This window comes from Empidonax traillii, unplaced genomic scaffold (assembly GCF_003031625.1).
Source record: "Empidonax traillii isolate 1590-97213 ecotype Southwest subspecies unplaced genomic scaffold, ASM303162v1 scaffold34:size3740991, whole genome shotgun sequence".
Taxonomy (NCBI): Eukaryota; Metazoa; Chordata; class Aves; order Passeriformes; family Tyrannidae; genus Empidonax; species Empidonax traillii.
This window is the reverse complement of record NW_020955227.1, coordinates 1683235-1707210: the sequence shown is the minus strand read 5'-3', so window position 1 is coordinate 1707210 and position 23976 is coordinate 1683235. Positions and strand designations below refer to the sequence as shown.

The following is a 23976-nucleotide window of genomic DNA, read 5'->3' as shown; positions in this document are numbered from 1 at the left end:
GGGGCCGAGCGGGGGATGTGTCCCTGTGCATCCCCGTCGCCTCCCTCTGGCACGGACCCACGGTCCCGGTGCCACTGCGGGCACTGACCGCTCCAGCCCCTCTCCAGCCCCTCCTTCCCCTCGGGGCGGTGTCCGGTACCTCACTCCCCGCGGCGTCCTCGCTCCTTCCCGCCGCCACACGGGCCCTCGGCCGCGCGTTTCCCCTGAGGGCGGGCGGAGGCGGCGGCACCACCTCAGCCGGGGGCGGGAGCGGCGGCTGCCCCGGGGCCGTGTGGGGAAGGGCGGCTCCCGCTCCCGGGCTCCCGTTCCCGCTCCCCAGGGCCGCCCGCCGGCGGTTCCCCCGGGCCCGCCCCGCGAGAGGGCGCTGGCGGCGGCCCCGGGACCGCCGAGTTTGAAAAGTGCCGGTCCGGGCGGTCCGGGAGGAGCAATGGCGGCAATGGCGACCCCGCAGGTGAGCGCTGAGGGCTCGGGGGCGGTGGCGGGGCGAGCCCCGCCTTGGGAGAGGGGGGTCTCCGCGACCTTCGGGGTGCCTGTGCCCTTCAGGGGTCCTTCTATCCATCCCCCCTCCTCCGGGAAAGCACCGCTCCCTGCTCCGCCCTTTGAGGGTCCCTCCATCCATCCCCCCGCCGGGGAAGCACCGCGCCCCGCTCCCTGCGGGCCCTCCTCGGAGGGGGCTGCAGTGAGGGGCTTCCCGCCCCGGGGAGGTGGGAGAGGGTGTGGGAAGCAAGCGGGATCCCCTAAAAACATCTCTCTTCCCCTCAGGGAAACGGGGTTCGGGCCAAGTCGGTGCCCGCTGAGGGGAACTCGGCGTCGGGGAGGTGTGGGAGGGCGAGGCGGCTGCAGGGGCTGGCGCGGGGCCGGGAGGGCAGCCGGGCTCCGTGCTGGGAAAACAAACAGTCGTGTCTGGAACGAGCTCCCCGGAGAGGGGGAGATGCCCTGCCCTCCTCCTTTGAGGAGAAAGCTTCAAACCTAATGTGGGAAAGAAGGGACGGAGACGCGGGCACAAAGAGCGCTGGCTGCTCCCCATCCCGGTGCCTCCTGCGCTCGCTGCTTCCCAGCCTCGCCCTTGGAGCTGGGAAGGCTCCGGGCAGGACCACAAGTACCTTTTTCCAGAGTTAGCGGTGGCTTTTTCTCGTAAGCAGGAAGTCTGACTGGAAGCCGCTGGATGCAGGGCTCATCCCTAAGGCGCAAAGTTGCCGTGAAAGATGGGATTTGGGATGTGCTAGAAACACGCGTGGACTGCAGGGAGGATGGTGTGCTAGCTTATTAAATCAAATTATAAATCAGCTTCTGTGATAGTGGTGAAAATGTAAGGGCCAGGTCTGCTCTGGGCTTTGTGCAGGTGAAGCTTGTTTCCAAGGATCTAATGGATGGGATGGGATTTTACTGGCTACAATCCAGAGGATTATGTGCAACTCAGATAGTGCTGAAATTTTTGCTATGAGGAAGTAGTCTGGACACTTGGGTAAGACACGAGCCTGGCGGAAGCCCTGGGCGAGCTCTGGCAGCCTCACTGCAAGTGCCAAAAGCCAGCTAATTTCAGCTTGTTTGGGTATTTCTCTACAAGCTGTAAATGTGTTTCAGGATTGTGTTGGAGACTGACCTTCCCAGGGATCCCAAGAGCAGCTGCAGCACGGGCTGTGGCAGTGTCCTGACACCCCACCGAAATCCCCGAGCCAGAATGTAAAACCAAATGCAAATTCACCTTTCCCATCCTCCTCAGTAGTGGAATATTTAATCTTCCTGGTGCGAACGATGTCCATGTTATGGCTCTCTCTCATGCACGGAGGGGAAGAAGGATCCAGTAAAACATATCATGCTTACAATCTAAATATATTTAGAAAGTCAGCATGGTGCATTAACTGATATTCAGATTAGCTTTTGGCAGAGAGTGATGTGGAGGAAAAATTAAGAACTGCCCAGACTATACCTGTTCTCTGAACCAATATCCAGGTCTCCCTGTTGAGCACCTTTGCTCTGAGTGGATCCAGGGGGGGATTTGCTTACATCCATTTGCATAGTTTGGATAGAAGATAAGTCTGTGTGCTTTTATTAATTATTTAAATGAGAATTGCAACCAACAAACTCTTTTTAGTCACTTGCTACAGAGTGGATAAAGATCCTTTTGATTTTCCAGCTTAGAGCTGGTAAAGGTTGCCTGTGACTCAGGAACTCCATGATTCAAGTTCTTCCTCACAAAACTCTGGATGTTTTTCAAAGCTCTGGCTTAGTTCCTGGCTTTACTAATTGGGCGAGAACTTCCTGGAATCAGGATGTGAATCTGAACCTTTTTGTTTTGTTACCAATCTGAACAACTCCTATTTTGGCTATTGTGGCCCAAACTTGGGTTTAGGCCAACTTTTAAAATAGGTGGTTGTTTTTTACCTTTTTCTTTTGGGTATTAGACTGAAATTGTAGCAAAAACTGATCGAGGGTGTTTGGTTGGGTCTTTGGTTAAAGGATTGTTTCTGGCCTAGGTTTTGGATGCACAGCACACTCTCAAAGTGCAATATTGTGCCGGAGTAACAGAAACCCGGTGTGGTTTGTTGTTGGAAATGTGGTCAGCTTATTGGAGGGTGTGAAAGTGAGTGAGTGCTGTGTTCAGTCACTGATGTGCTGGGGACATTAACTCAGTTACTCTAGTGGGGCCTGATCATTCCTTTTGCATTTGAGCACTGAATGTGAGTCATTAATGTGAAGTTATTAATGTATTCGTTCCTTTGAATGCCTTAAAGCCTCTCTTCCTGGTGAAGGGAGAAGCACAAGCTCTGGCTGGGATCTGTTCTGGTGTTGGGTGGCATCCTCAGGGGTGCTTTGCAGCTCCTGTCTGAGTCCAGTGGGGTTTTTTTTGGGCAGTGAGATAAAACCTCTGCTCTGCCCAAACTGGGCATGTCCAGGGTGTGTGACAGAGCAGCTCTGTCCAGAACTGTTCCTGAGCCACGTTCCACTGCAACAAGTGCTGTTGGAAATGATGGAAAGCAAGAGAACAAGTGTGAATGTTATTAATGCAACCCATGATAATAATGTTAAAGTGGCCTTTAGAGAACAGAGACTGAGACACCACTCTGCTCACCTTTGTAGGTACAGCAGACAGTCAGACTGACTCTTTTGCTCGTTCGTTTGTAGAAACAGCTGTAGGGTTTACATTTTATTTCTTCAGGGCTCACAGCTGAGAGTTAACACATGCTTGGGTCATTCCTAAAAGCTCTATCAAATTATCTGAGATTTGTCTTTGAGGAGTCAGCATCAAGGCATAACCAGATAAAAATCTGTATGTGCAACATGATACTGGTAAAAGTGAACGTTGATCAGAGCAAGAGCAAATATTGGCTGGGCCTTGATACTTGAAGAACGACGACGTGTGCAGACATTAAATAACGAGCAAACAAATAAGATGAAGATTTTAATCTGTTATGGTTTAAAACCAAACTGAGGTGTGGTAAGGTCAAAGTTGTGTCCTGTCCTCTGCAATTGAAATGTAGGGCTGGCCTTCTTGAAAATTTGGTGAAAAGATTGGCTTCAGAATTTGTGAATGAAACAAAGGAGTAGAATCTTATGAGGGTATGGCTGTGCCATAAAAATGGAGCGTGTTCTCCCTGAAATCCTCTTACCCAACTCTCTCTGGTTGCAGGGCAGCTGCCTCTTGCAGCTGGACAACGGTGGGAACTTGATGGATCCGAGCTTCCAGCAGAAACTGGAGGGGGAGAAGGAGCTGCTTCGCAGGGCGATCCAGAAAGAGCTGAAGATCAAAGAGGGAGCAGAAAACCTGCGCAAAGCCACGACGGACAGGAAGAACCTCGTGCACATCGAGCACGTGCTGAAATCCTCCAACAGGAAACTGGAGCAGCTGCACTGGGAACTGCAGGAGCTCAATGCAAGGATTGTAATAACAGACAAAGAGGAGAGGAAGACAGGTACATCATGGGGCATGGCTGACAGGAAAATTCCCTTGTTGTGCTGCACTGGTTATAGATATGGAATTGATACATTTTTCTGCTGGCTCACAAGTACTGTGAGCTTTCTCTGTTGTTTTTTAACTGATGAAATGATCTGTGGAGTAAAAAGTTGAGAATGGGGCAATCAGGGTGAAAGAGGCAATGTGAGAGATCAGTGCAGGGAGAAAACCAGCTGAGAGCGTTGGGTGTGGGCAATATTCAGGAATGGGCTGGAGGTGGAATTGGAGAGGTTTGAATAGAGTTTCTGGCAGTTAAATGTCCAAGTATCTCTAAGGATGAATGAGTCTAAAATTGGAGGAGTGCTTGTTAGGACAGGTTAATTCATAAACTAAGAAATAATTACAGATATGAGCTTAAGCTTCATTTGAAACAGTGTTGTAAATCAGTTCTGTAGACAAGACCTTTTTGTACCTTATTTTGTGGACTAACTTCCCTTTACAGAGTCACCCATCTATAACTCAGTGAAATGAAACAAGAGAAGATGACTAATGGTATTGATTGTGTTGTCTGTGCAGATGGATCTGCATCTCCAGATCCGTGTCTCTGGGAAAGAAACCCAGACCCCATGGCAAGGAAGGTTGAAGCTCTGAAAAAGCAGCTGCATGTTGAAATGAAAGTGAAACAAGGAGCTGAGAACATGATCCAAATGTATTCCACATCCAAGGTAAGCAGGAATGATCAGCCCTGTTGGAACATGGATTCCTGGATCAAAATTTGTGTTTGAAGTCTGTATACAAATCCCTCTCTGATAACTGGTGAGGGAGAGAAATTCATTTGCAGAGTTTGCCTGCTGAATCCCAGCTCTGTGGTTTTGGTCTCAGCAGAGTGACAACACGTCATGTTACTGCACATGAGGGTGGAGTAAGAGGCACATTCAGTCACTGACTTGAGGAAAGAAAGTTGACAAAGCATTGGGACTGCACACTGAGTTGGTGGGATGTTTGGATATCACTGGCTTGTTTAGGATTAAGCACAGTGAGTGGCATCTCTTTATGTGAGGAAAGTTTTCAGAAGTTTGCTGGGTTCACATTCATCCCACTTTCTGAGTTTGGTGTAATCATATTTAAAAGTCAAAGGATAATTAAAAAAAACTAAAATCCAGGCTTATTAGGAAGGTTGATTCAGTAAGACCAGCAGTGGGGAGGGTTGTGATATTTTTGTTTGTTCAAAACCTCTGCTCCCAGAACACCTTAAGTGCCATTAACCAGGGAACAACAAGCCTCAATGACTGCAGGGTTTGGTATTAACTGGACATGTCCTTGACCTGTCCTTTCCCTCTGCAAATGGAGATGGTGATCTCAGTCCTTGACCCTCAGCGGTGCCTCCCTTACATAACCACTCCTGTATTCCAGCCCAGGGTCATTTGTCACCCTTCCTGCAAGTGCCACCTCTCCCTCATAAGTGAGCACATCGTTGTAACCCATTTTTAGTGATCGGGGGTCTCTCTCTGGGTCTGCTTTCCCCTGGCAGGAGCGGAAGCTCCTGGCGACCGCTCAGCAGATGCTTCAGGACAGCAAGACCAAGATCGAGATAATCCGCATGCACATCGTGAAGGTGTCCCAGGCAGCGGGAGGGATGGAAGATGCCGTGGATCCAGCAGGTAAAGTGCTGATGCAGCCCAGAGCAGATTCAGCCGAAGCTGTAAGATCCACAGTACTCAGTGGATTTTCATCTTTGCCATGTTCCATCTGGCTAGTGAGGATGGGGAGCACCATCAGCGCTTTGGAGCTGCGGATCGAGGAGCTGAGGCACCACCTGCGCATCGAAGCTGCTGTGGCTGAGGGGGCAAAAAATGTGCTGAAGATCCTCGGGGGCAGTCGGGTCCAGGATCGCAAGTTCCTGGCCGAGGTGAGTGGGTGCTGCTCGGGCTTTCTGGGGTGGTTTCATGCCTGCACATTAGTGAGGCACGATTAGGGGCTGCACATTGAGAATTCCTGCCTGTTTCCTGTTCCACTCTCCGCTGGTAGGCCCAGGGTCGCTTGCAAGAGTCCTCTCAGAAGATTGACCTGCTGCGCCTGTCCTTGGAGCGGCAGCTCAGTGAGCTCTCTCCTGATCACCCAAAGAAAGCCCTCATCAAACAGGACCTGGTAAACACCTCGGCCCTGGGAGCCAGGCATGGCAGCATCCAACCCACCCCAGTCATCAAACCCACAGCCCTCACAGGTATGGGAATCCTGCATGGCCTGTTGCTGTGAGAGGGAAAAACAAGTTGTATTTCTTTCTCATTGTTGTAATGCCTCTTGTTATATGGATACTTGATTTGCTAGGAATTGGACTGCCTGACCACTCTAGTCCAGGCAGAGCTTTCTGATCATGTGGATTTGCAGTCTATTAATCCAGAGTCAGTTTGAACTATTAACCAAGAAATCATGAATCTGAGAAATTCTTGGTGAGGACAGGCTGATCTAGGATCACTTTACATAATAATGTTCCTTACTCTCCTAAAATTCTCAGGAACACTGGAAGTGAGACTGATGGGGTGTCAGGATCTGTTGGAAAACGTTCCAGGACGTTCCCGAATGACGAGTTCTTCTCCCATCTGTGGCAGCCCAAGCGATTTGAGGTCCCTTTCCCGGGCACGAGTTGGGCTGGGCATCCACGGCCGTGGTGTGGCAGGGAAGTACCTGCGGAGTGAAGAGCCATGTAGTGAGTAGGGGGTTCACTGTCCACCTGTGAGGGGCACGTGGGAGCAAGGGGGCTTCTCATCGTGGTGCTGGCTTAGCCTGGTGTGAATGTTGTTATAAAACACCTGATTTCTGCAAAACGAATGGAGAGAATGTATTGCATCACACCTGCTTCCAGCACTGTCCTAGGAATTACATTGGGTTGGGATGATCACCTTCAGCGTGACAGGTTCTCTTTGGTTAAAGGTTATAGGCCGTGTTTTCTCCTTTGTCCAGATGAGGTCCTTGCTGTGCTCAAAGTGGACAACAAAGTGGTCGGCCAAACAAACTGGGGCCCAGTTAACAACCAGGCCTGGGACCAGAGCTTTGTCATTGAGCTGGACAGGGTGAGTCTGCCCCAGATCCTTGGGCTGTGTTTGTCTTCTCATTTCCCCTTACCTGATTTGCTTGTTTAGCTGCTGTTCCACTGGACCCAACCCTGTATTGCTGCTGTCCCCGTGTCCTTTGATGTGCCAGTTCTCTCAGCCTTCCCCTGCAGGCAGAGCAGCTCTGCCAGACCTTCAGCCTGAGCAGCATCTGTTGTCCTTCTCTCCTTATCTGGGCAGTTTTATTTCATCTTATCAGCAAAGTGGCTCTCAGGGATTTCTAAATGGGGAGCCAAGACAGCAACCTCCAAGATGGTCTGTAGCTAAGATCTGAAAACATCAAAGCAGGGAAGAGAAGGACTAAAGAAATTTTTTACGCATGCTTTTTTTATAATTTTTTTTTTCTTTTACAACAGCGCGTGTGTGCCGTTTCCAGAGCGTGGGGCAGGATGTAACTCGTGGGCTGTTGTTTGTTTTTCTCCCCCCATCCCCCCAGTCTCGTGAGCTGGAAATTGCAGTGTACTGGAGGGACTGGAGAGAGCTCTGTGCCGTGAAGTTCTTACGTTTGGATGATTTCCTGGATAACGAACGTCACGGGATGTGCCTCTCGCTCGAGCCCCAGGGGATGCTTTTTGCAGAGGTATAAATGTAAGCTTTGTTTCTTCTTCAGACAGCTCTGCCTGGTTAGGGTGCCTGCCCTGAAAGCAGCTGTTCAACCCAGAGTACAAGGAATGGGAGGAGCAGCAATCCAGAAAGGTAGAATGACTCCTGACATCCCTCTGCACCAATATCCCACATAAGAATAAGAAACAACACGATCTAAAAGGTGTCCACGTGCCATAGCCTAGAGTGGCTCTTCAGCTGCTTCACTGTAATTATGTGTGTGTGCTGTGAAATCCACTGGTTTTTATTTGCTTTCATTATGAATCATCAGCGACACTTTAATTAAACATATGGCTTAATGGTCAGGATTGAATCACAGACTGGAGAATCAGAGATCCAAATTCCCTCTGGCTACGCTTATTTTATCATCTTTCTGAGGCTCATAATACTTTAAAGTACCAGCAGTGAAGAGATCAGCTACATAATCCCTTAAAAGCCACTATACTTTCTCCTTTGTGTTGTGATGAAAGTTCCTGTGGTTATCTTTCCAGGGATCTGGATCTCATGTACCAAAATTTGCCTCCTCTCCCCTTCCTTCTTGGGTTATTTTGTGGTTGTTTTGTGGTGGTTGGTTTTGTTATTTTGGGGTTTTATTTCTGTGCCATGAACTACTGTGCTCGTTACCCTCCAAATGGATGTGTTCCTTATGCATGGCTTTGCAAATTGGAGAAATTTTGTTTGGGATAGGAATTAGTCTTAATTCCAGGAGTTTTCTACATTCCTGGTAGCAGAGAATTTTAACAGCTAAACCCACAGTTGAAGTAACAGCTGTCCAGAGCCTGAAGCCAGAACAGTACAGTCTGGAGTCTATGGGAGTGACTCCTACCTTACCAAACAGATAGAAATGGACAGCCTGATGAGGGAACAGGCATGTGGGAAAGTTTGGGTTTACAGTTTAAATGAAGCATCCTGACAAATCCCTGTGGCTTCTCTGACAGGTGATGTTCTGCAACCCTGTCATTGAGAGGAAGCCAAAACTGCAGCGACAGAAGCGCATTTTCCCCAAGCAGAAAGGTGAGGGGCTGGACAACCCAGTGCTCACTGTCTGGGCTACCTTTGTGGATAACCCATGGGTGTTTGGGTGAAAACTGTAATGACATGAGACTGTAATTTATGTGTTGTCATCTCACCGGTGTTTTGACTCCGACTCCTCCAGGAAAGGAATTTCTCCGAGCTCCTCAGATGAACATGAATGTTGCTGCCTGGGGTCGCCTGATGATGAGTTTCCTCCCTCCCTGCAGTTCCATCAGCACTCTGAGTCCCCCACTCCACGATCCCACTCAGACAGACTTTCCTCCAGTTTCCCCACAAAGTCCTGCAGATTCAGCGTCCAAACTGAGCGGGTAAGTCGTGTTCTGAGCATTGCTGGATGACACTCCGGAATGGGGGTGGGGTAGATGTTAAAATTCTGTTACATCTTTCTAAGGTGGAAGAAGACACTGATGAGAAAAATGTATCTGTCTACACAAAAAGATGTAAAGGAAAGAAAATTCCACTCACATGTACTCCAACCACTGGCATAGTGTAACACTCAGAAGGGACAGAGCTGAGCTTTTATATGTGCTGTAGAAGAAAGTTCCCCCAAAATGAATTTTTGAATTGTTGGAGTTAACTTTTAGAGAATCAGTCATTCTCTAAAGAGATTATTCCCATTGATACACAAGACCTAGAAAAGAAAAACACTTGAGTCAACTACTGTGTCGCTGCTAAAATGAAGATTTCATATAAATTCTTGATCATACTGACTTATTTCTACACACTTGTGTTTCCTTGGTTTTATAGTATCAGAAAGCCAGTGTTGGAATATGAGTCTAACCAATTTAATTCGTTTAGGAGACTGTTGATACTTCATAGGCTTTAGGTGTGAATCAGGGAGTCCTGTTGTCCAGTGACTTGGGCTGAACACAGCAAAAGTGGCACAAAGGTGTCTGTGTACAATACTCACCCCTAAGGCAGAATCTGCTTCAATTCTGTCTCACAAATGCAGTGACTTCCCTGTGGCTAAGCTCACCTTTGCTGATGAAGCACCACCCAAGCCTCCACGCCTCTTCCTGATGGCCAACTCCAAGGAATCAGCACCATCTCCTGCAGATTCCCCGGTAATCACATGGGCTGATTGGGAAACTTGACTTTGTTGGTTGGTGTCCTTTCAAAACCTGGGCCTTCTGAATTGTTCATTACTGCAGAACTTCACTGTACTGATCTCCAGGGATTCAGAATCCAGGGAGCTGTTTTGGCATGGACTCTCCACAAAGAGTTGCACTTCTCTTTCTTTCTCTTTTCTTTTCCCTTTATAAAAAAAAAAAAAGTATAATTTGCTTTTCTTAAGAGAAGCAGAATGGAGGTGGATCAGCACTGGGAGTCCAGGGCAAGAGTACAGAACAGATGGCTGCCCAGAGAAAGCAGGAAAGGAGGGCCAGCAGGCTTTTAGGAGCAGATGAAGTTCTATGGGCAAAACCAAGGGCAGCTCAGCTTTTCTGATTGGAAGGAGCAGGAAAATTGCTTTGAGTAGTACAATGGTTAATGACCTGTGTTCTACCACATCTCACCCTTTCTCATTTGGCTTGGTGATGGAGACATTCATTGATCACTGTGACTCTTTTGACGTGAAAGGCCTTTTTTCTAGGAAGGAAATGTTCTACCCTAGACTTTTAAAAGTGTTTATTTTAAAAGGTTTGACCCTATAAAAAAAATCCTGTGCATGGGAATAGCTTTATGTGCCCACAGACAATCTGTTTTCCTGCTGCTTCCCCCTTGGCAGAGGTGATGACTTGGCCGTGGTTACGCTGGATCTTCCCAGAGGAGAAAATCTGGATGTGGGTGTTCAGGTCAGATTCCAGAGGATGACCCACTGTGTTTTTCTTTCTCTTCCCAGTGCCTGAAGAGGCTCCATGTTGAGGAGAAGTCCTGCAGCTCTGCTGGAACAGGATTTCCAATGCCAGTGTCTCCAAGGTAACTGTGGACAGCATGGGCTGCCTTGGATCACAGGTTAAAGAGTCCCTGGGCTGAATTTTTTTAGCATGCAGTCTGAAATTCTGCTCAAGGTGTGCTTTGGTTTCTTAGCAGCAGATTCTTAGTGCTGAGTGTGGACAATGCCATGAAAGCTCTTCATTCCACTCACCGGAGGAGTATGGAGTGTCTGTTACCTTTAAAGATGATCCTGGACTAAAAGCATTTAGGGTATAGGTTGTTATTTAAAAAAAATTTTCTTTCCTAGCAATTCTGTAGCCTGAGGTTCCTTTTGGCTGACGTTACATTCTAAAGCATCTCTGTATTCAGATATTTTTTCCCAGCAGCACGTTATGTCTGTTGTCTCAGTGCATTTTATTTGCAGTTCCTATTTGAGAACTTCCTTTCTCCTGTGCCCTTGTCTCCTACCAGCACTGTGCACATGTCTGTTCACCACAGTTGCTGCTGAGCCTGCTGAAAGGAGTGCAGGAGACATTGAATTTTACCACCCCAAGGATGGGGGTGGAGGGGAACTAACCCTGTTATGGGAAGTGACAGAGAGAGCAGCTTTGGAGAGTCAGGATTGTTCCTCTTGTTTTCAGTACAGATGGAAGTGCTCCCTGCCACTGGGAACACTTCCCTCACTTTAAGGTTCCTATTTTCAGTGGCAGAACAGCAGCAGCCCTCAGTTGTCAGGGTTTCAGCTTAGGTGAGGAGTGGTTGGCACAGCTGTTTGCTTTCCCTTTTGCTGAAGAGAGCTCCTTCCCCTAACACAAACACACACTCCTTTGTTATCTGCTCCTGCATCTCTGGGGGTTGTCTCAGCAACTCTTGTGTTTGTCTGCAGGAAAAGGACAGTTGAGCTGCAGGATTTCCACTGCATCGCTGTGCTGGGCCGTGGCCACTTTGGGAAGGTAGCACAGAAGGCCCCTGTGGAGCGGGGCAGGGGGGCTGTGGTTGGGAAGATGGGGCTCTGCTTTGGGGTCTGAATGGAGACATTGCAGTACAGGAGAGGTCTGCAGCAATGCAGACGCACAACAAACCCAGCCCAGCCACACAAGCAGCTGAAAACTGTTGTTAACAGTCAAAGCTCCTGAAGATTTGTGGCTTCAAAGCCTGCAGAAAACTGTCTTGGGAGTGCCAAGTCATTTCATAAAGCACAACCATTGCCATTCCTTTCATTAGCATGAGGATCAGTCATGGAATAGCTCCATTCCCAAAATCTGTGTGCCTGCTTGCTGGGAGAGCTCCTGAAGCACTGGGCCAGCTGTGAGGACATAACTTACACTGACATCCATCTGCACTGCTGCAGCTCAAAGAGCAGAGCTCTGCTTTTGGAGTTCCATGAGCTGGGTTTTGAGAATGACTGTCTGGAACGGATGGAAATAGTTTGTGTCGAGGGGAGTCGAAGTAATCCAGTAGGAAAAGACGAGATTTGTTTGAAGTACAGCTTTCCTGTTGTTTTTCAGGTACTGCTGGCCCAGTACAAGGCAACTGGGAAGCTGTATGCCATCAAAGCCTTGAAGAAGAAAGACATTATCAGGAGAGATGAGATTGATAGGTGAGCTTTGTTTGGAGATGGTGCTATTGCCAGAGGCTACATTAACACATCTGTAATCAAGTGTTAGTATGATGTGTACTGCCCATGGTACCATGAAGGTTAAATGCGACTCTAAGTCTTGGATAACTAAAATCAGGAATAAGGAAACTTCTAATGGGGTCTGACTTCTGCAAGAATGACACCTGAAGAACACTCTAAAAGCCAAGGTTTGCAAGTTTATAAGAGAAATATTTGCACTGGTCCTCGCTTTTTATTTCTCTGACTTGAGGTGTAAAGATTTTCTCCTTCATCCTGCCTTGCTCAAAACAGTCTTTTTTTTCCTGCCGAGTTTTAACACGAAGGTTTTTGTTCTTTGAATCCCGGCAGCTTGAACTGTGAGAAGAGAATATTTGAAGTGGTCAATTCCTCTGATCACCCGTTCCTTGTGAACATGTTTGCATGTTTCCAGACACCTCACCACGCCTGTTTTGTGATGGAATACACTCCAGGGGGGGATCTGATGATGCGCATCCACGAGGATGTCTTCCCAGAGCATATGGCACAGTGAGTTAGAATTACTCAACTCTCCAGGCACTGTAAATTTTTAACTTGAATTTCATCTATGTTTCCTGATAACTATTTCTGTCTTTTAGGTTTTATACAGCCTGTGTAGTCTTGGGGCTGCAGTTCTTGCATGAGAAGAAAATTGTTTATAGGTAATGCAGCAGAGACTCAAGTACAAGTTTGGCAACTTGGAAGTTGGTTTCTCCTGGGGCTGTGTCTGGAGTCCACTGTTTTGCTGGGGTTTCTAATCTTTCTGTCTGTCTTTATTTCCTCTACTGCCTGTTGCTATCAGCATGTCCATCGTGCTCTCACAGTAAAGAAAGTCACCTAGAAGCAGTTCATCTGGCATGCTGCAGGTGATTAATCCTCTGTGACATGTCAATACATTCTGGGGGGCACCTGTAAGTTGTTGCTTTCCTTTTCACTGTGGTAGTCAAGTAATTTGTCATGCTGTTGTGGGAGGCCTTTTCCAGATGAATTAGCCCCACTCAGCTCCAAGCTGCTTTGTGAGCCTTTTGTTCAGAGGAAAATATCAATAAATTAAGGGGAATCTTCCAAATGACGCATGATTTAAATCAAATGGAGACTTCTCTCAATTTAGTTTTTATTCTCTTTATTAACACTACCTTCTGCCTCTTGCAAAAAAAAAAAAACGTTGGATGGCAATCCTGAGACTTCAGCCACTGTTTTCTTTCATCTTCTTTGCCTGCAGGGACCTGAAATTGGATAATCTCCTTTTAGATGCTGAAGGATTTGTGAAGATTGCAGATTTTGGACTGTGTAAGGAAGGTGAGGGACTGGAGAAGCTGAAACGGAGCCATGAGGATTAATTTAGGATCTGGGCTGTAGTAGGTGGATGTGTGTAACTTGTATTAATTCTCATTTTAAAAATAAAAACAAACAAAAAAACCCACAACAAACCAAGCAACAAAAAACTCCTCACCTATCTGGCCATGATGAACTTGGGAAGAGTACTTTGTCATTTAATCTTCAGGAAACCTGTGAAGGCTTTTAAAACGTGCTTGTTTGTTCAAAAGAGCCAGAATATGGGATACTATAAAATGTGTACATGAGTAAGTGAGCAGTGGAATCTGCAGGAGGTTTTCTTGGGTTTGCTGTTTGTTTAAGCACTGTCTGTATACTTGGGTTTTGGAGCTGTTGGGGGCCTCAGGTTTCCCCACTTCCTCCCTGGCATTTACAAGCCTTGATGAGAACCCTTGCCCAGGTGACAACATCAGGTGCCAAACTGCAGCTGTCAGAAGGTGAGGCTGCCTGTGATCCAGTCAGTTATGTGTGCTGGATTTTCCTTTTCCTCCAGGAATAGGTTTTGGAGACAGGACGAACACCTTCTGTGGCACCCCCGAATTCCTGGCTCCGGAAGTGCTGACGGACATCTCGTACACACGGGCAGTGGACTGGTGGGGACTGGGTGTGCTCATTTACGAGATGCTTGTTGGGGAGGTAAGGCCACTTTTCCTCAGGGAATCTCACTAACCAGGCTTGGGGACCTGACCACTTGAGAGAAAATGTGCTAAATGGAGCCACTTATTTATTATTACTTATTATTATTACTTCAGTTACATTTTTCTCACTCATTTCACTTGCCAAACGTTAATTAATCCAACAACTCCCGGCTATTCTCATCCCTGTTTAATAGTGAGGAGCGGGTGGTATTTTTGTTAAATAACAGAATGTCCCAATTGCAGTCACCATTCCCTGGAGATGACGAGGAGGAGGTCTTTGACAGCATTGTCAATGATGAGGTCCGGTATCCACGATTCCTGTCAGCTGAGGCACTTGCTATAATCCGGAAGGTAATGGGCCTGGTGGGTCTCTGGGAGCCTGAGGAATTGTGAGTGTGGATCCAGAGGGACTCAATTAAGACTGGATACATCTGTGTGTGTAATCTGGAGCTGCCCACACAGACTAAGGAACCATTGAACATTTACCCATATTTTTCCTTTCCATCTCTTTACATAAGTGCAGTTCTGTGTAAGGATGACTAAGCAGGCTGCTCGCTGTTCCTGCTCAGTCTGACATGGAGAAGTGTTGATTCAAGGGCAGGAATGTCAGAGCCATGCAGTGGAGAGGGCTGGAGGCAGGGTTTGAATGTGACCCCTCAGTCACAGGTGCACAATTAAGCTGAGATGCTTCACGCAGTTTATAGCAGGTATCTTATTGCTGTTGGCACGTTGTTTACAAGGAACTGGGTCTGAGCTATTCCTGGCAGATGACCTTGGTGCAAAGTGAAAATGAGAAGATACTGAGGGACCAGTCCATCCCTTCTTTTGTTTTTCTCCCTGGAACGTTATTTCTGTCCATCCTTGGTACCACTGTTGAATTTTGAACCCATATTTCTGCAGCTGCTTCGGAAATGTCCAGAGCGCAGACTGGGAGCAGGGGAGAAGGATGCAGAAGAGATTAAAATCCAGCCCTTTTTTAAGGTAGGAACTTGCTTTATTTCCTTCTCCATCATTTTTCGTGTCTGAGCTGAGAGTGATTTGCTCTCTGTAGGTATTGGGACATATTTCCATTAGTTATCAGTGAGATCTTAGTGGTAGTTTCTGTTGTACCTCATTGCTCCATTCAGGAATATGTGTTTTAATTCACATTTGAAATGACATCCCTCGTGTGTTTTCTGGGATCTGTAAGCTGCCAGAGCCCCTTTGTTATTTCTGATTGTGCTCCTTCTATGTACAAATACACCCAACTTTGGAGACATCAACAAACCCTCCTTTCTAAATGAAGCTGCAGCATCAAAGCTGCTGTTCGGCGATGACGGCGATTGCCAGTCAGTGTATTCGATTGCAGCTGCATTTCTCAATCCAGCTTGTTCCCTTCCTTCTCTCCCAGGGAATTGATTGGGATGCCCTGCTTGCCAGGAGACTGAAGCCCCCCTTTGTGCCCACACTGAGAGATCCAACAGACATCAGCAACTTTGACGAGGAGTTCACCTCCCAAAAGCCCATCCTCACTCCCCCCGAGGAGGTCGCTGTCCTCACCCGCAAGGAGCAGACTGTCTTCAAGGACTTTGACTTTGTGTCCAGACACCTTGTAGATGTGTGATTCCTGTGCCACACAAAATGTGAACAGATTGTTACCACCTGGAGAGGACTTGGCATGGGCAGTGGAAAAGTCAACAGGATCCACGGAACAGGTAGTGCTGATGGCCCCAGGAGGAGGTGCCCCTGCTGGGGGTGTGCCAGCCTCATTTGTTGGAGGGACACTGGATGTCAGTTATCCTTAAGGAATAATTCATGTTTGACCCGATGTATCTTCTGCTGTCACTGAATGTAGATGGAAATTTGGAATTAAGGGTGGACTCAAATCATCTCTGCAGCCCAGGCTGCTCTTTGAAAAAAGCCTAAGTGAGTAGTGTGGCTTTTTAATGTTGTAGAGTAGCAGGGGGAATGGCCACTTCTCACTTATTTTCTAGAGAAGAGATGCAGCATTTCCTCCTGGTAATGATTTTATGCCATTTCCCACTCATAAATATGTGTATGCCAGGCAAGGAGTGGATTTGAACATAACCAAGACAATGATGTTTGATAATGATCCAAGTGATTTATCTTAAGGAAAATGAGTCTCTTTCTACTTCATTAAAGATGCCAAATCTTAGCCATTGTTTTTAATCATATAAAACCCCACAGCTTTGCACGTTTTTCCTTTTTTTGAAAATAAAGATATCTTTCCTTATAATAAATGTTCAGCTTTTCATCTCCTTTGTGTTAGCTGAATGTTTTAGATTAGGGCTAACCACACTCTGCTCAACAGGCAGGATTTTATTTTGCTCTGTAAATGTCAATTTACAATGTAATATTTTCCTTCTTCCTTCTCACTCAGGTTGTCTGAGTACACATTGCATGGTGTCATCAGCTGGCACGTACCAATGACTGCTGTCAGGTTGTCTTTCCCCACATTTTATCAGTGTGTAAATCCTGTATCTTTTCTGTTACCTTGTTGAACAAAAAGGAAGGGTCTCTAGAGCTGATGCAAACAGGGACAGAATCATTGCTCTTACAGTGTTTCTTTAGCAGATGTAGACAGGAGAGGGCCTGAGGCAGCTGTGCTGACCTGGAGATAAAGGATCCAGGGAATTGGCCTTGTTAAACCAGGACTGCTCCAAATGCTGCAGAATTCAACAAGGTAAGAGCCACGGTGGTGCAAAACTGAACCTGCATTTCCTGTTTTCAGAGCCAAGTATAACTGGTGCTGAAATCTCCGTCCTGCAAAGGTCCTTTCAGCCTCCTGCTCAGCCTGGCAGGACACCGGTCCCTTTGGAGCAGGGGAGATGTTTTCCTTGCTCTTGTTTGAGTGGTAACAGTTGGCTGTTGGCCCCTGGGGTGTGTTTTGTGGCTTTTCTTAAGGTCAAGGCCACTGGGAAGTGGGGAAGTGGCACAGGGGATTGTTAGCACAGGTGAAACCTAGAACTTGGGTTCAAAGAGAGAGGCATAAAGAATTAAAAAAATGCATATTTAGTATTTTATTTTATAATTTAGAGTAAAAAAAAAAAAGGTAAATTAACATCCCAGTGCTTTTTAAAAATATTTACCAAACAGAGCAAAACTGTGCTTTGAGCTGTAGAACCTGCTGACAGATTTCTACTTGACTGATTCCTGAAGAACCAGAAAAGATGATCCAGGCTTTAGCAGGCACCACAGTGACACAAACAACTACAGAGTCCATTCTGGATGGTTATTGCAGTGTCACAAAAACAATCCTTAGTGTTTTTATATCCCTCTCGTAAGAGCTTCTACCCTGAACAAACCAGACTGGGCACAGATCACACACTCTGGACTTGGTCAAAAAAGGGATCTTGTGCAGTTTTCAAACTGCTTTTGGACTGTCATGCTGTGGTAGTGGCTGCACTGTCCTTTCGTGAGTGTTCATTAACTTTAAACCCTGAGTGCATCCTCCTGGCTTGCCAGATGTGCTCCTGAGCTGCTCTCACTTCCTGAGCCAAGGCAATTAGGGCACAAAATAATTTTTAATAATGTTTTGTTGTGATGTTTTTTGGTGTGGTGGGGTTTTTTTGTTTGTTTTTTAACAGAAAAGGGTCAGGACTAAAACTGACACCACAGCCTTTTCTGGTTTTGAAGTTGGCCATCCCAAACTTCCTTTTAATACCCCATCGAAAACTGAACTATTTCAATGTAAAACAAGTGCACTTGCTGCTGTCAGCAGCCCTCATCTCATCCACCAGCACCTGGCAGCTTTCTTCTTGCACTGGAATTGTATTCTTTTATTAAAATCTCACTAGTGTGTTGAGGTAGTAGTAGTTTTACCAATAACTCAGCAGCCAAGCATTACTCTTCTGTCCAGAGAAAAGTAGATGGTATCATTCTTTGCTGACTTGATTCCAAATAGCCTGTGAATTGTTAACAGCAGCATCAACTTAAAAAGCTGTGAGGAAGCTGCTCAGGGCATCCCAAAGTACAGGCTAATTATCTCATAAGCTGAATTGGGTGTCTTACAGCTGTTTCTCATGCACTTAACAGTGTTAAGCCTCAAAGCTTTGTGGAAAGCATTAACTTGAGGCATGTGGATGAAATGAAATTTGCTTTTGACTGTCTAAATATTTACTCAAGTATTTCTGTTCCGTGCCCAATACTACTGACAAAAGGCACTGCAGTTCTCCCAGTCAGACCTAGGCTGAAGAAAGGCCACAAGAATTACACTGATCCTGGTTTTGTCTGTAATTGCTGCTTTTTTCCCAGAAGCAAAACGAGAGGGAGACCTCAGGGAAGAGAATTTTTCAGGAGGTTTGGATATGGTTAAGAAAAGGCAGTAAGTTTAGAGAGATCCCTTTGCTCGGACCAGAAATCAGCTCTGCTGACCTTGGCCTTCCCAGAACCAGGGTCTCATCTTTAACTCATATATCTGTATATAAAAAATAACCCTGGCTATCCCTGAAAAGTGGAGCCGGTTGCACAGTCCGTGCTGTGTCAAAGTTCAGTGCGAGGAAGCAGCAGCAATTGCTCTGCCCAGCAACCTGCAGGGGTGCTGGTACTCCTGGCACTACACAGGCTCACTGTTCCTGTGAAAATAGATTTGCTCCCACGCAGTGAGCTGGCGTGAGCAGAAGAATCTCCAGAGGTTGAGGATTACGCCCTGGTCAAAGGGATTCTCCCGCTCGGAGTGGCGCAGGTAGGAGATGCGGTGGTGGGACATGAACTCCCAGGTCGTGGTGTTGCAGGAGATCAGGTACAGGTGGGACACGAGCAGCAGCAGGACCACAATGGTGAATGTGACTATCAGGAAGAAGGACAGGAGGAGGAAAACGTTGTGCTGCAGCCATTCCCAGGACTGTTGAAAGTAGAGGCCTGACCTTTCAATTCAAAGAGAAACAAATCTGCGGTTAATGGAGCAAAACTAGTTCCATAAACCTGATGGCACATTTAAGTTTGATTTGTAACTAGAGAGCTGCTGATAATCCTCTACTGCAGAGAGTTCATATACTGTAAAGTCCTGAGAGACTGCACCTGTAGGGATTGGAATCTAAGAAGTTTAGAAGTGCTGGTTCCACTGACAGCTGAGAGACAATGGTCTTGAGTGAACTCCTCTCCTGAACAGCTGGAACCCTGATGGAGTTTCCAGCACTTGGACTTGTAAACAAAGATCAGTAACTGAAGCAAAATGAACAGTGAAACCTAAATTATCAGATTCTGCTCAAGATTAGGGGGCTCCAGGATGCAAAAGACGGTGAAGATCCAAAGCCAGTCCAACGTTCTACACCAACCCCTGCGTGGGCCTCAAGGAGCACCACAACTTTCAGCCATCTCAGAGGTCCAAAGGCCACCTCCCACCCTTACCAAGCAACGTGGCCTCCCCACAGCAGAACCACAAGCTGCACACCCAGGTAGGCCATGAAGAGGGGGTGGTTCCTTTCTCCCACACAGTTCTCAAGCCAGGGGCAGTGGTGGTCGTAGCGCCGCACGCAGTGCTGGCACAGCTGGCAGTGCCTGGCTCTCATGGGCTGCTGCAAAACAGACACAATCAATCAGAAAAAGAGAAAAAACTCACTGGCAGTAGTCCAGTGCTGTCCCATTCCCTGCTTGGTGGAACAGAACAAAACTCTTCCTCCTGAGCAGTCCTGTCCCTAAAGCACTTCAGGGTAAAACAACAGCACATCAGCATTGCTGAGAACAGCTCCAGGGGGTCGTGATTCCGCTGGAACACACCCAGATGGGTGGGATCCAAACTAAGTGACTCTCCCACATTACTTCTATCTACACATCTTTATTACCTACATATTTATAGGATGTCCAGTGTGCCACAGAGGGAGACAGAACCCATGAGTCCATTTAGGAAAGCACGAACACAAAGCTGAGGGTGAGAAAGAAGGACCACTGCTGTTGACCAGAGTAGGCAGGGATGGGATGTTTTTAAGGGATGCACAGAGGAGGGAAGTGTCTCTGCTTCTGTGTGAGTACAAGACACCTGCACAGGAAAGCAGCTCAAAGACCAGGAACAGAAAAGATGAAAGACCTGGCTGAGAAAAGTAGTGATTCCTAAGATCTGTGCCCCGAAGCACAGAAATGCTTCGCCAGCTTTCCCTCCTGCAATAAGCTCCCTTCTCCTGGTAGATATTCTTTAGGAATTTATGGAAGCTGGGATAATGCTAATTTTATTAAACTGATAAGGATCACTCTGAAAACAGGCTTTAGGCAAACTGTTTTAAGAGCTAATTAAATTGCTCTAATTTCTCCTTCATGCTGTCTTTTCCCATCCAGGCCAATGTTCTGTTGTTTTAAGGCCTCCAAACAAGCTCTCAGTGATGATCAGTTCACACAGGGCATGTTCAACCTCCCTTCTGACTATCAAGGTATGTTTAAAATAACCTTGACACTGGTTGACATGGCAGTAAGAATGTGGAATACAGTTTTTCCATGGCAAAAGAAGATGCTTGTTTCTACAAGCCAGCAGGGACTTCCAGCCTTTGTGCCAGTGTCCATCACTACTGCATGTGTAGCAACACAATCTGCCCAGCCTCCTTTGAGCAGCACTGATGTTGCTGAAAACCACCACCAGCAGCAGCTGAACTGTCAAATCCCTCATCCCATCCCTTTCCAGCACGTTCTGGATGCCCACCTTCACCAGGCAGTAACCACAGCGCCGCAGCTTCACCTCGCTGGTGCCCTGGGGCGTCACCAGGCTTTGTCCTTCAGCCTCCCCTGCCTGCAAAAGAGAGACAGAGAGGTTTGTGTGGTGCTGTCTTGGCATGACTGAGCTGTCTCACTGCACCCTTTTACTCAGCAGTTACACAGTGCTGGTTATCTCTATCATTGGGAAAGTTAAACAGAATAATTCCTCAGAATTCCTAGAGAAGCTGCAGTTGTGGCACAGTGAGAGGGAACGGGCTCCTGTAACCGTGCAAAGAATGTTTGCACAGAGGCAGAACTAACTGTGGACAAGACACACTTGGGGACAAAAACAAGATTTCACTTCCATCCCCAGCTGCACTCACATTAATGATGGAGGACCAAGATTGCTCACGCTTTAGTCCTGCACAGTCTGGAAGGCAGCGAACCTCGGGCAGACTATCAGTTACGGGAACTTTGCATCTCAGTTTATCTCGCTGTAACTTGTTTGTGTGTGTGTCCTCTGGGAGAGCAACCAATCCATAAACAGCTCAATAAACAGGGCTGCAGAGAGCACTGTCTGCCAAGCCTGCCCTTCAGTTTAGGTTTTTGTGCACTTGTACCGCTTAGCAGCAGTTAAAATAAAATAGGTCATGTATACATTCCACAGGGCACTGCAGCCTCTGCTGGAAGAGAGGACTTGGGCTCAAATGGCACAGTCACTTACAAAGTCAGAGTGCTGTGAAAGGCACATTTAAAGTCTGACCCCTATTGCTGTCGTTACAGAATACAAATGTGAGGCACTCTGGTCTCATCTCCAATGGCCTGCACTTGTTTCCTTCCTGCCAGCACAACACAACTATTTCACACTGTTCTTATCTTGCCGAGTGGAAAAACAAGAGAAGCCTGTGGACTTTATAGCCTCACCACTTAGTTCATTTATGAAGGGATTTACCTTTGCTTCCTCCTCAGGCTTAACAAAACCCGGATCCATGAGAGACACCTTGAAGTACAGCAGGACGGAGCACAGAACCAGCAGGACGAAGCTGAGCGGCTGCAGCAGCTCCCCGCGCTCCTCCTGCTCGCGCAGATCTGAAAGGTACCCAAAAAAGAAAGAGCAGCAGCTCCTTGTGAAGCGTCCGGGATGTTTCCCTCTGGCCTTAGCGAAGGGATCCCCCACTTACGGGGAGAACCGGGGCGGGGTGAGCGGGGAGAGGCTGAGAAGGGGCTCCCCACACCCTCCCCTGCCCTGGGGGGGACAGCTCAGAGCCCGCACAGCCCCCGCACCGATCCCCGTCCCCGGTGCCCCCGGGGCGGAGCGGCCCCGGCCCGGCCCTGCCTCACCCGTGCTGTGCAGGAGGAGCCCGAGCGTCAGGGCCGCGCTGAGGGCCGTGTGTGCCGCCCGCACCCAGCGCCCGCCGGGCCCCATGGAGGCTCCGCCGCTGCCCCGCGGCTCCGCCGGCCCGGAAGGGACCGGGCGGGGCCGGAGGGGACACGGGCGGGGCCGGCAGGGGCAGGGCCGGCCGGGGCAGGGGCAGCGCCCTGAGGCGGGGCCAGGGCGGCCCGGCCCGGCGGGCGGGGGTTCCGCGGGTACACGGGACTCACTTTGCTCCTCCTGGCGGGTTCCGTGTCCCTCAGGCTCCGCTGCCCCGTGGAACCGGGCTCTCCTCCCCACCGCTCCTGGTTTTTCCCGCTGCAGCCCGCGGGCCCGTCCTCCCCCACACGCCGCCAGCGTTGTGCCCTGCGAGCCGGCCCGGCGCCCCGGGGCCTTTCCCCGGGGAAGGTGTGGGTGGGGGTTGGACCAGATGATCTCCAGAGATCCCAACTCTGTGTGGTTCTGTGACTCGGTGTTTTCCCTCAGCCCCTTCCCGCTCCGAGCCCGGGCTCTCGCTGGCGCTGCCGGGCTGTGCCAGCGGGTGTGGGGAGCGCAGGGCTGGGCACAGTGCTGGTTGTGCAGGGAGCGATGGAAGGGTCGGCAGAGATGGAGCAGGCAGCGGGTGCCCTTCGAAGGCTGCTCGAGGTGGTGCCTGAGGTGATTGCACCGCGTGAACTCCGGTCTTGCCAGCGTGGTTATTCCGTGTGGCCATTTCCATCCCCTGGGAGGAGGCACCGGGGCCGTGCCTGGGCTGGACGCGGTTACAGCGCCCCATGAACCAAACGGAGCCTGGAGATTGCCCGACAGAACTTGCGGTCTAGCCGGGGATGTTCTGCACTGAGGAGGCTCCTGGCTGAGCGAGGGCCCGCAGAGTGAAGCAGGTGTGTTTAGAGAATGGCCCTTCTCAGCTGAAATAGGCAGCTAAAAGCAGTTGAATTGCAGCCCAGCTGTCTCTGGCTGACAATAAAAAAAGCTAAGGTGACTATAGCTTAGATGTACATATTTACACTTGGAGTGTCTGTCTGTTTAGGGGAGATGAATCTCATCACAGGCCTGTAATAGTGCCCAAATCAGTGCTTTTTCTTTACACTACTCTCAGTTTTAACACAAATAAACCTTGTGCTTTTGTTACCTTCCTTCTCAGTGAAAATTTGGAAAGAAAAAGCCTATTCTTTCTAAATTTACTCTCCAGCACCTTAAAAGTAGCTGATTCCTCGATATTGTTTGCCTATAAATTCATTATTTTGGTCTCTTTAAGTGAGCCAGTGGCCACCTGCTGATTCCAGGAAAGCACCTGGCTCTGTGGGTCACTTAAATGGTTTACCTGAGACATCTGGGTTGAAATGTTAATAAAAATTGTAGACAAAATTTTCAACAATCATTCAAACCCTTTTGCTTTAATTTTTTTTATTCTAGGTGAATGCAAAACCTACAGCTATCCTCCCTCAGACACCTCCCAGACCATACTGGTGCTTCAAAAAAAGGTGGGTAGTGCCTTTCCTTCCTTGCAGAGAGGTGTAAATTTTAAAGCTTAATGGGAAGGCAATGTGAGTAGTAACAACATTATCCACTTGAAAGTAGAAACATTTTGATGTTCTAGAATAATCTGTCTTAAGGAGTGATTAAAATAATTTGGTGCATGTTACTCTTTTTATCTCCTCCTCTAGCTGTGAAACCTGTCTTGCAGAGATCAGAGCTCATCTCTGTCTCAAGGGTTTCAGCCTCAGTGAGTGGTTGAAATTAGGGCTCAGTTACAGGATGTCTCCACTAGCGAGTTTCTGAGTGGACAATCTAGGTTCTTATGGAATTCCAGCTAGGAATTCCACACTGCTGGAAGCCTAAGGTATCTCTCTGTCCTC

At 48.0% G+C, this 23976-nt stretch overlaps 2 protein-coding genes across 2 annotated transcripts; one reads left to right on the top strand and one right to left on the bottom strand.

Annotated features, from left to right (window-relative positions):
• Positions 1 to 347: 347 nt before the first annotated feature.
• Positions 348 to 16359, top strand: PKN3 (protein kinase N3). Its single transcript, XM_027877765.1, has 22 exons — positions 348 to 451; positions 3632 to 3914; positions 4472 to 4620; positions 5427 to 5556; positions 5653 to 5804; positions 5924 to 6119; positions 6411 to 6602; positions 6857 to 6966; positions 7442 to 7585; positions 8547 to 8622; positions 8765 to 8951; positions 9596 to 9707; positions 10484 to 10560; positions 11405 to 11471; positions 12027 to 12118; positions 12485 to 12661; positions 12751 to 12813; positions 13374 to 13450; positions 13980 to 14122; positions 14368 to 14475; positions 15025 to 15105; positions 15515 to 16359. The coding sequence occupies exons 1-22, from the start codon at positions 428 to 430 to the stop codon at positions 15725 to 15727; spliced, it is 2853 nt and encodes a 950-aa protein (XP_027733566.1). The 5' UTR covers positions 348 to 427; the 3' UTR covers positions 15728 to 16359.
• Positions 16360 to 17834: 1475 nt separating this feature from the next.
• On the bottom strand, positions 17835 to 22171 carry ZDHHC12 (zinc finger DHHC-type containing 12). The gene is made up of 5 exons (XM_027877764.1): positions 22087 to 22171; positions 21698 to 21834; positions 20753 to 20839; positions 19474 to 19640; positions 17835 to 18989 (listed from the first exon to the last, which is right to left on the bottom strand). The coding sequence occupies exons 1-5, from the start codon at positions 22169 to 22171 to the stop codon at positions 18680 to 18682; spliced, it is 786 nt and encodes a 261-aa protein (XP_027733565.1). The 3' UTR covers positions 17835 to 18679.
• Between the last annotated feature and the right edge of the window lie 1805 nt (positions 22172 to 23976).

Excerpts from the sequence above, each read along its gene's own strand:
- PKN3 (XM_027877765.1), top strand. The coding sequence starts at position 428 with ATGGCGGCAATGGCGACCCCGCAG. Across the intron at positions 452-3,631 it reads CGGCAATGGCGACCCCGCAG|GGCAGCTGCCTCTTGCAGCT; the intron begins GTGAGCGCTGAG and ends CTCTGGTTGCAG. Across the intron at positions 8,623-8,764 it reads CATTTTCCCCAAGCAGAAAG|GAAAGGAATTTCTCCGAGCT; the intron begins GTGAGGGGCTGG and ends CGACTCCTCCAG.
- ZDHHC12 (XM_027877764.1), bottom strand. The coding sequence starts at position 22,171 with ATGGGGCCCGGCGGGCGCTGGGTGCGGGCGGCACACACGGCCCTCAGC. Across the intron at positions 21,835-22,086 it reads GCTCCTCCTGCACAGCACGG|ATCTGCGCGAGCAGGAGGAG; the intron begins GTGAGGCAGGGC and ends GGTACCTTTCAG. Across the intron at positions 20,840-21,697 it reads AGCCTGAGGAGGAAGCAAAG|GCAGGGGAGGCTGAAGGACA; the intron begins GTAAATCCCTTC and ends TCTCTTTTGCAG.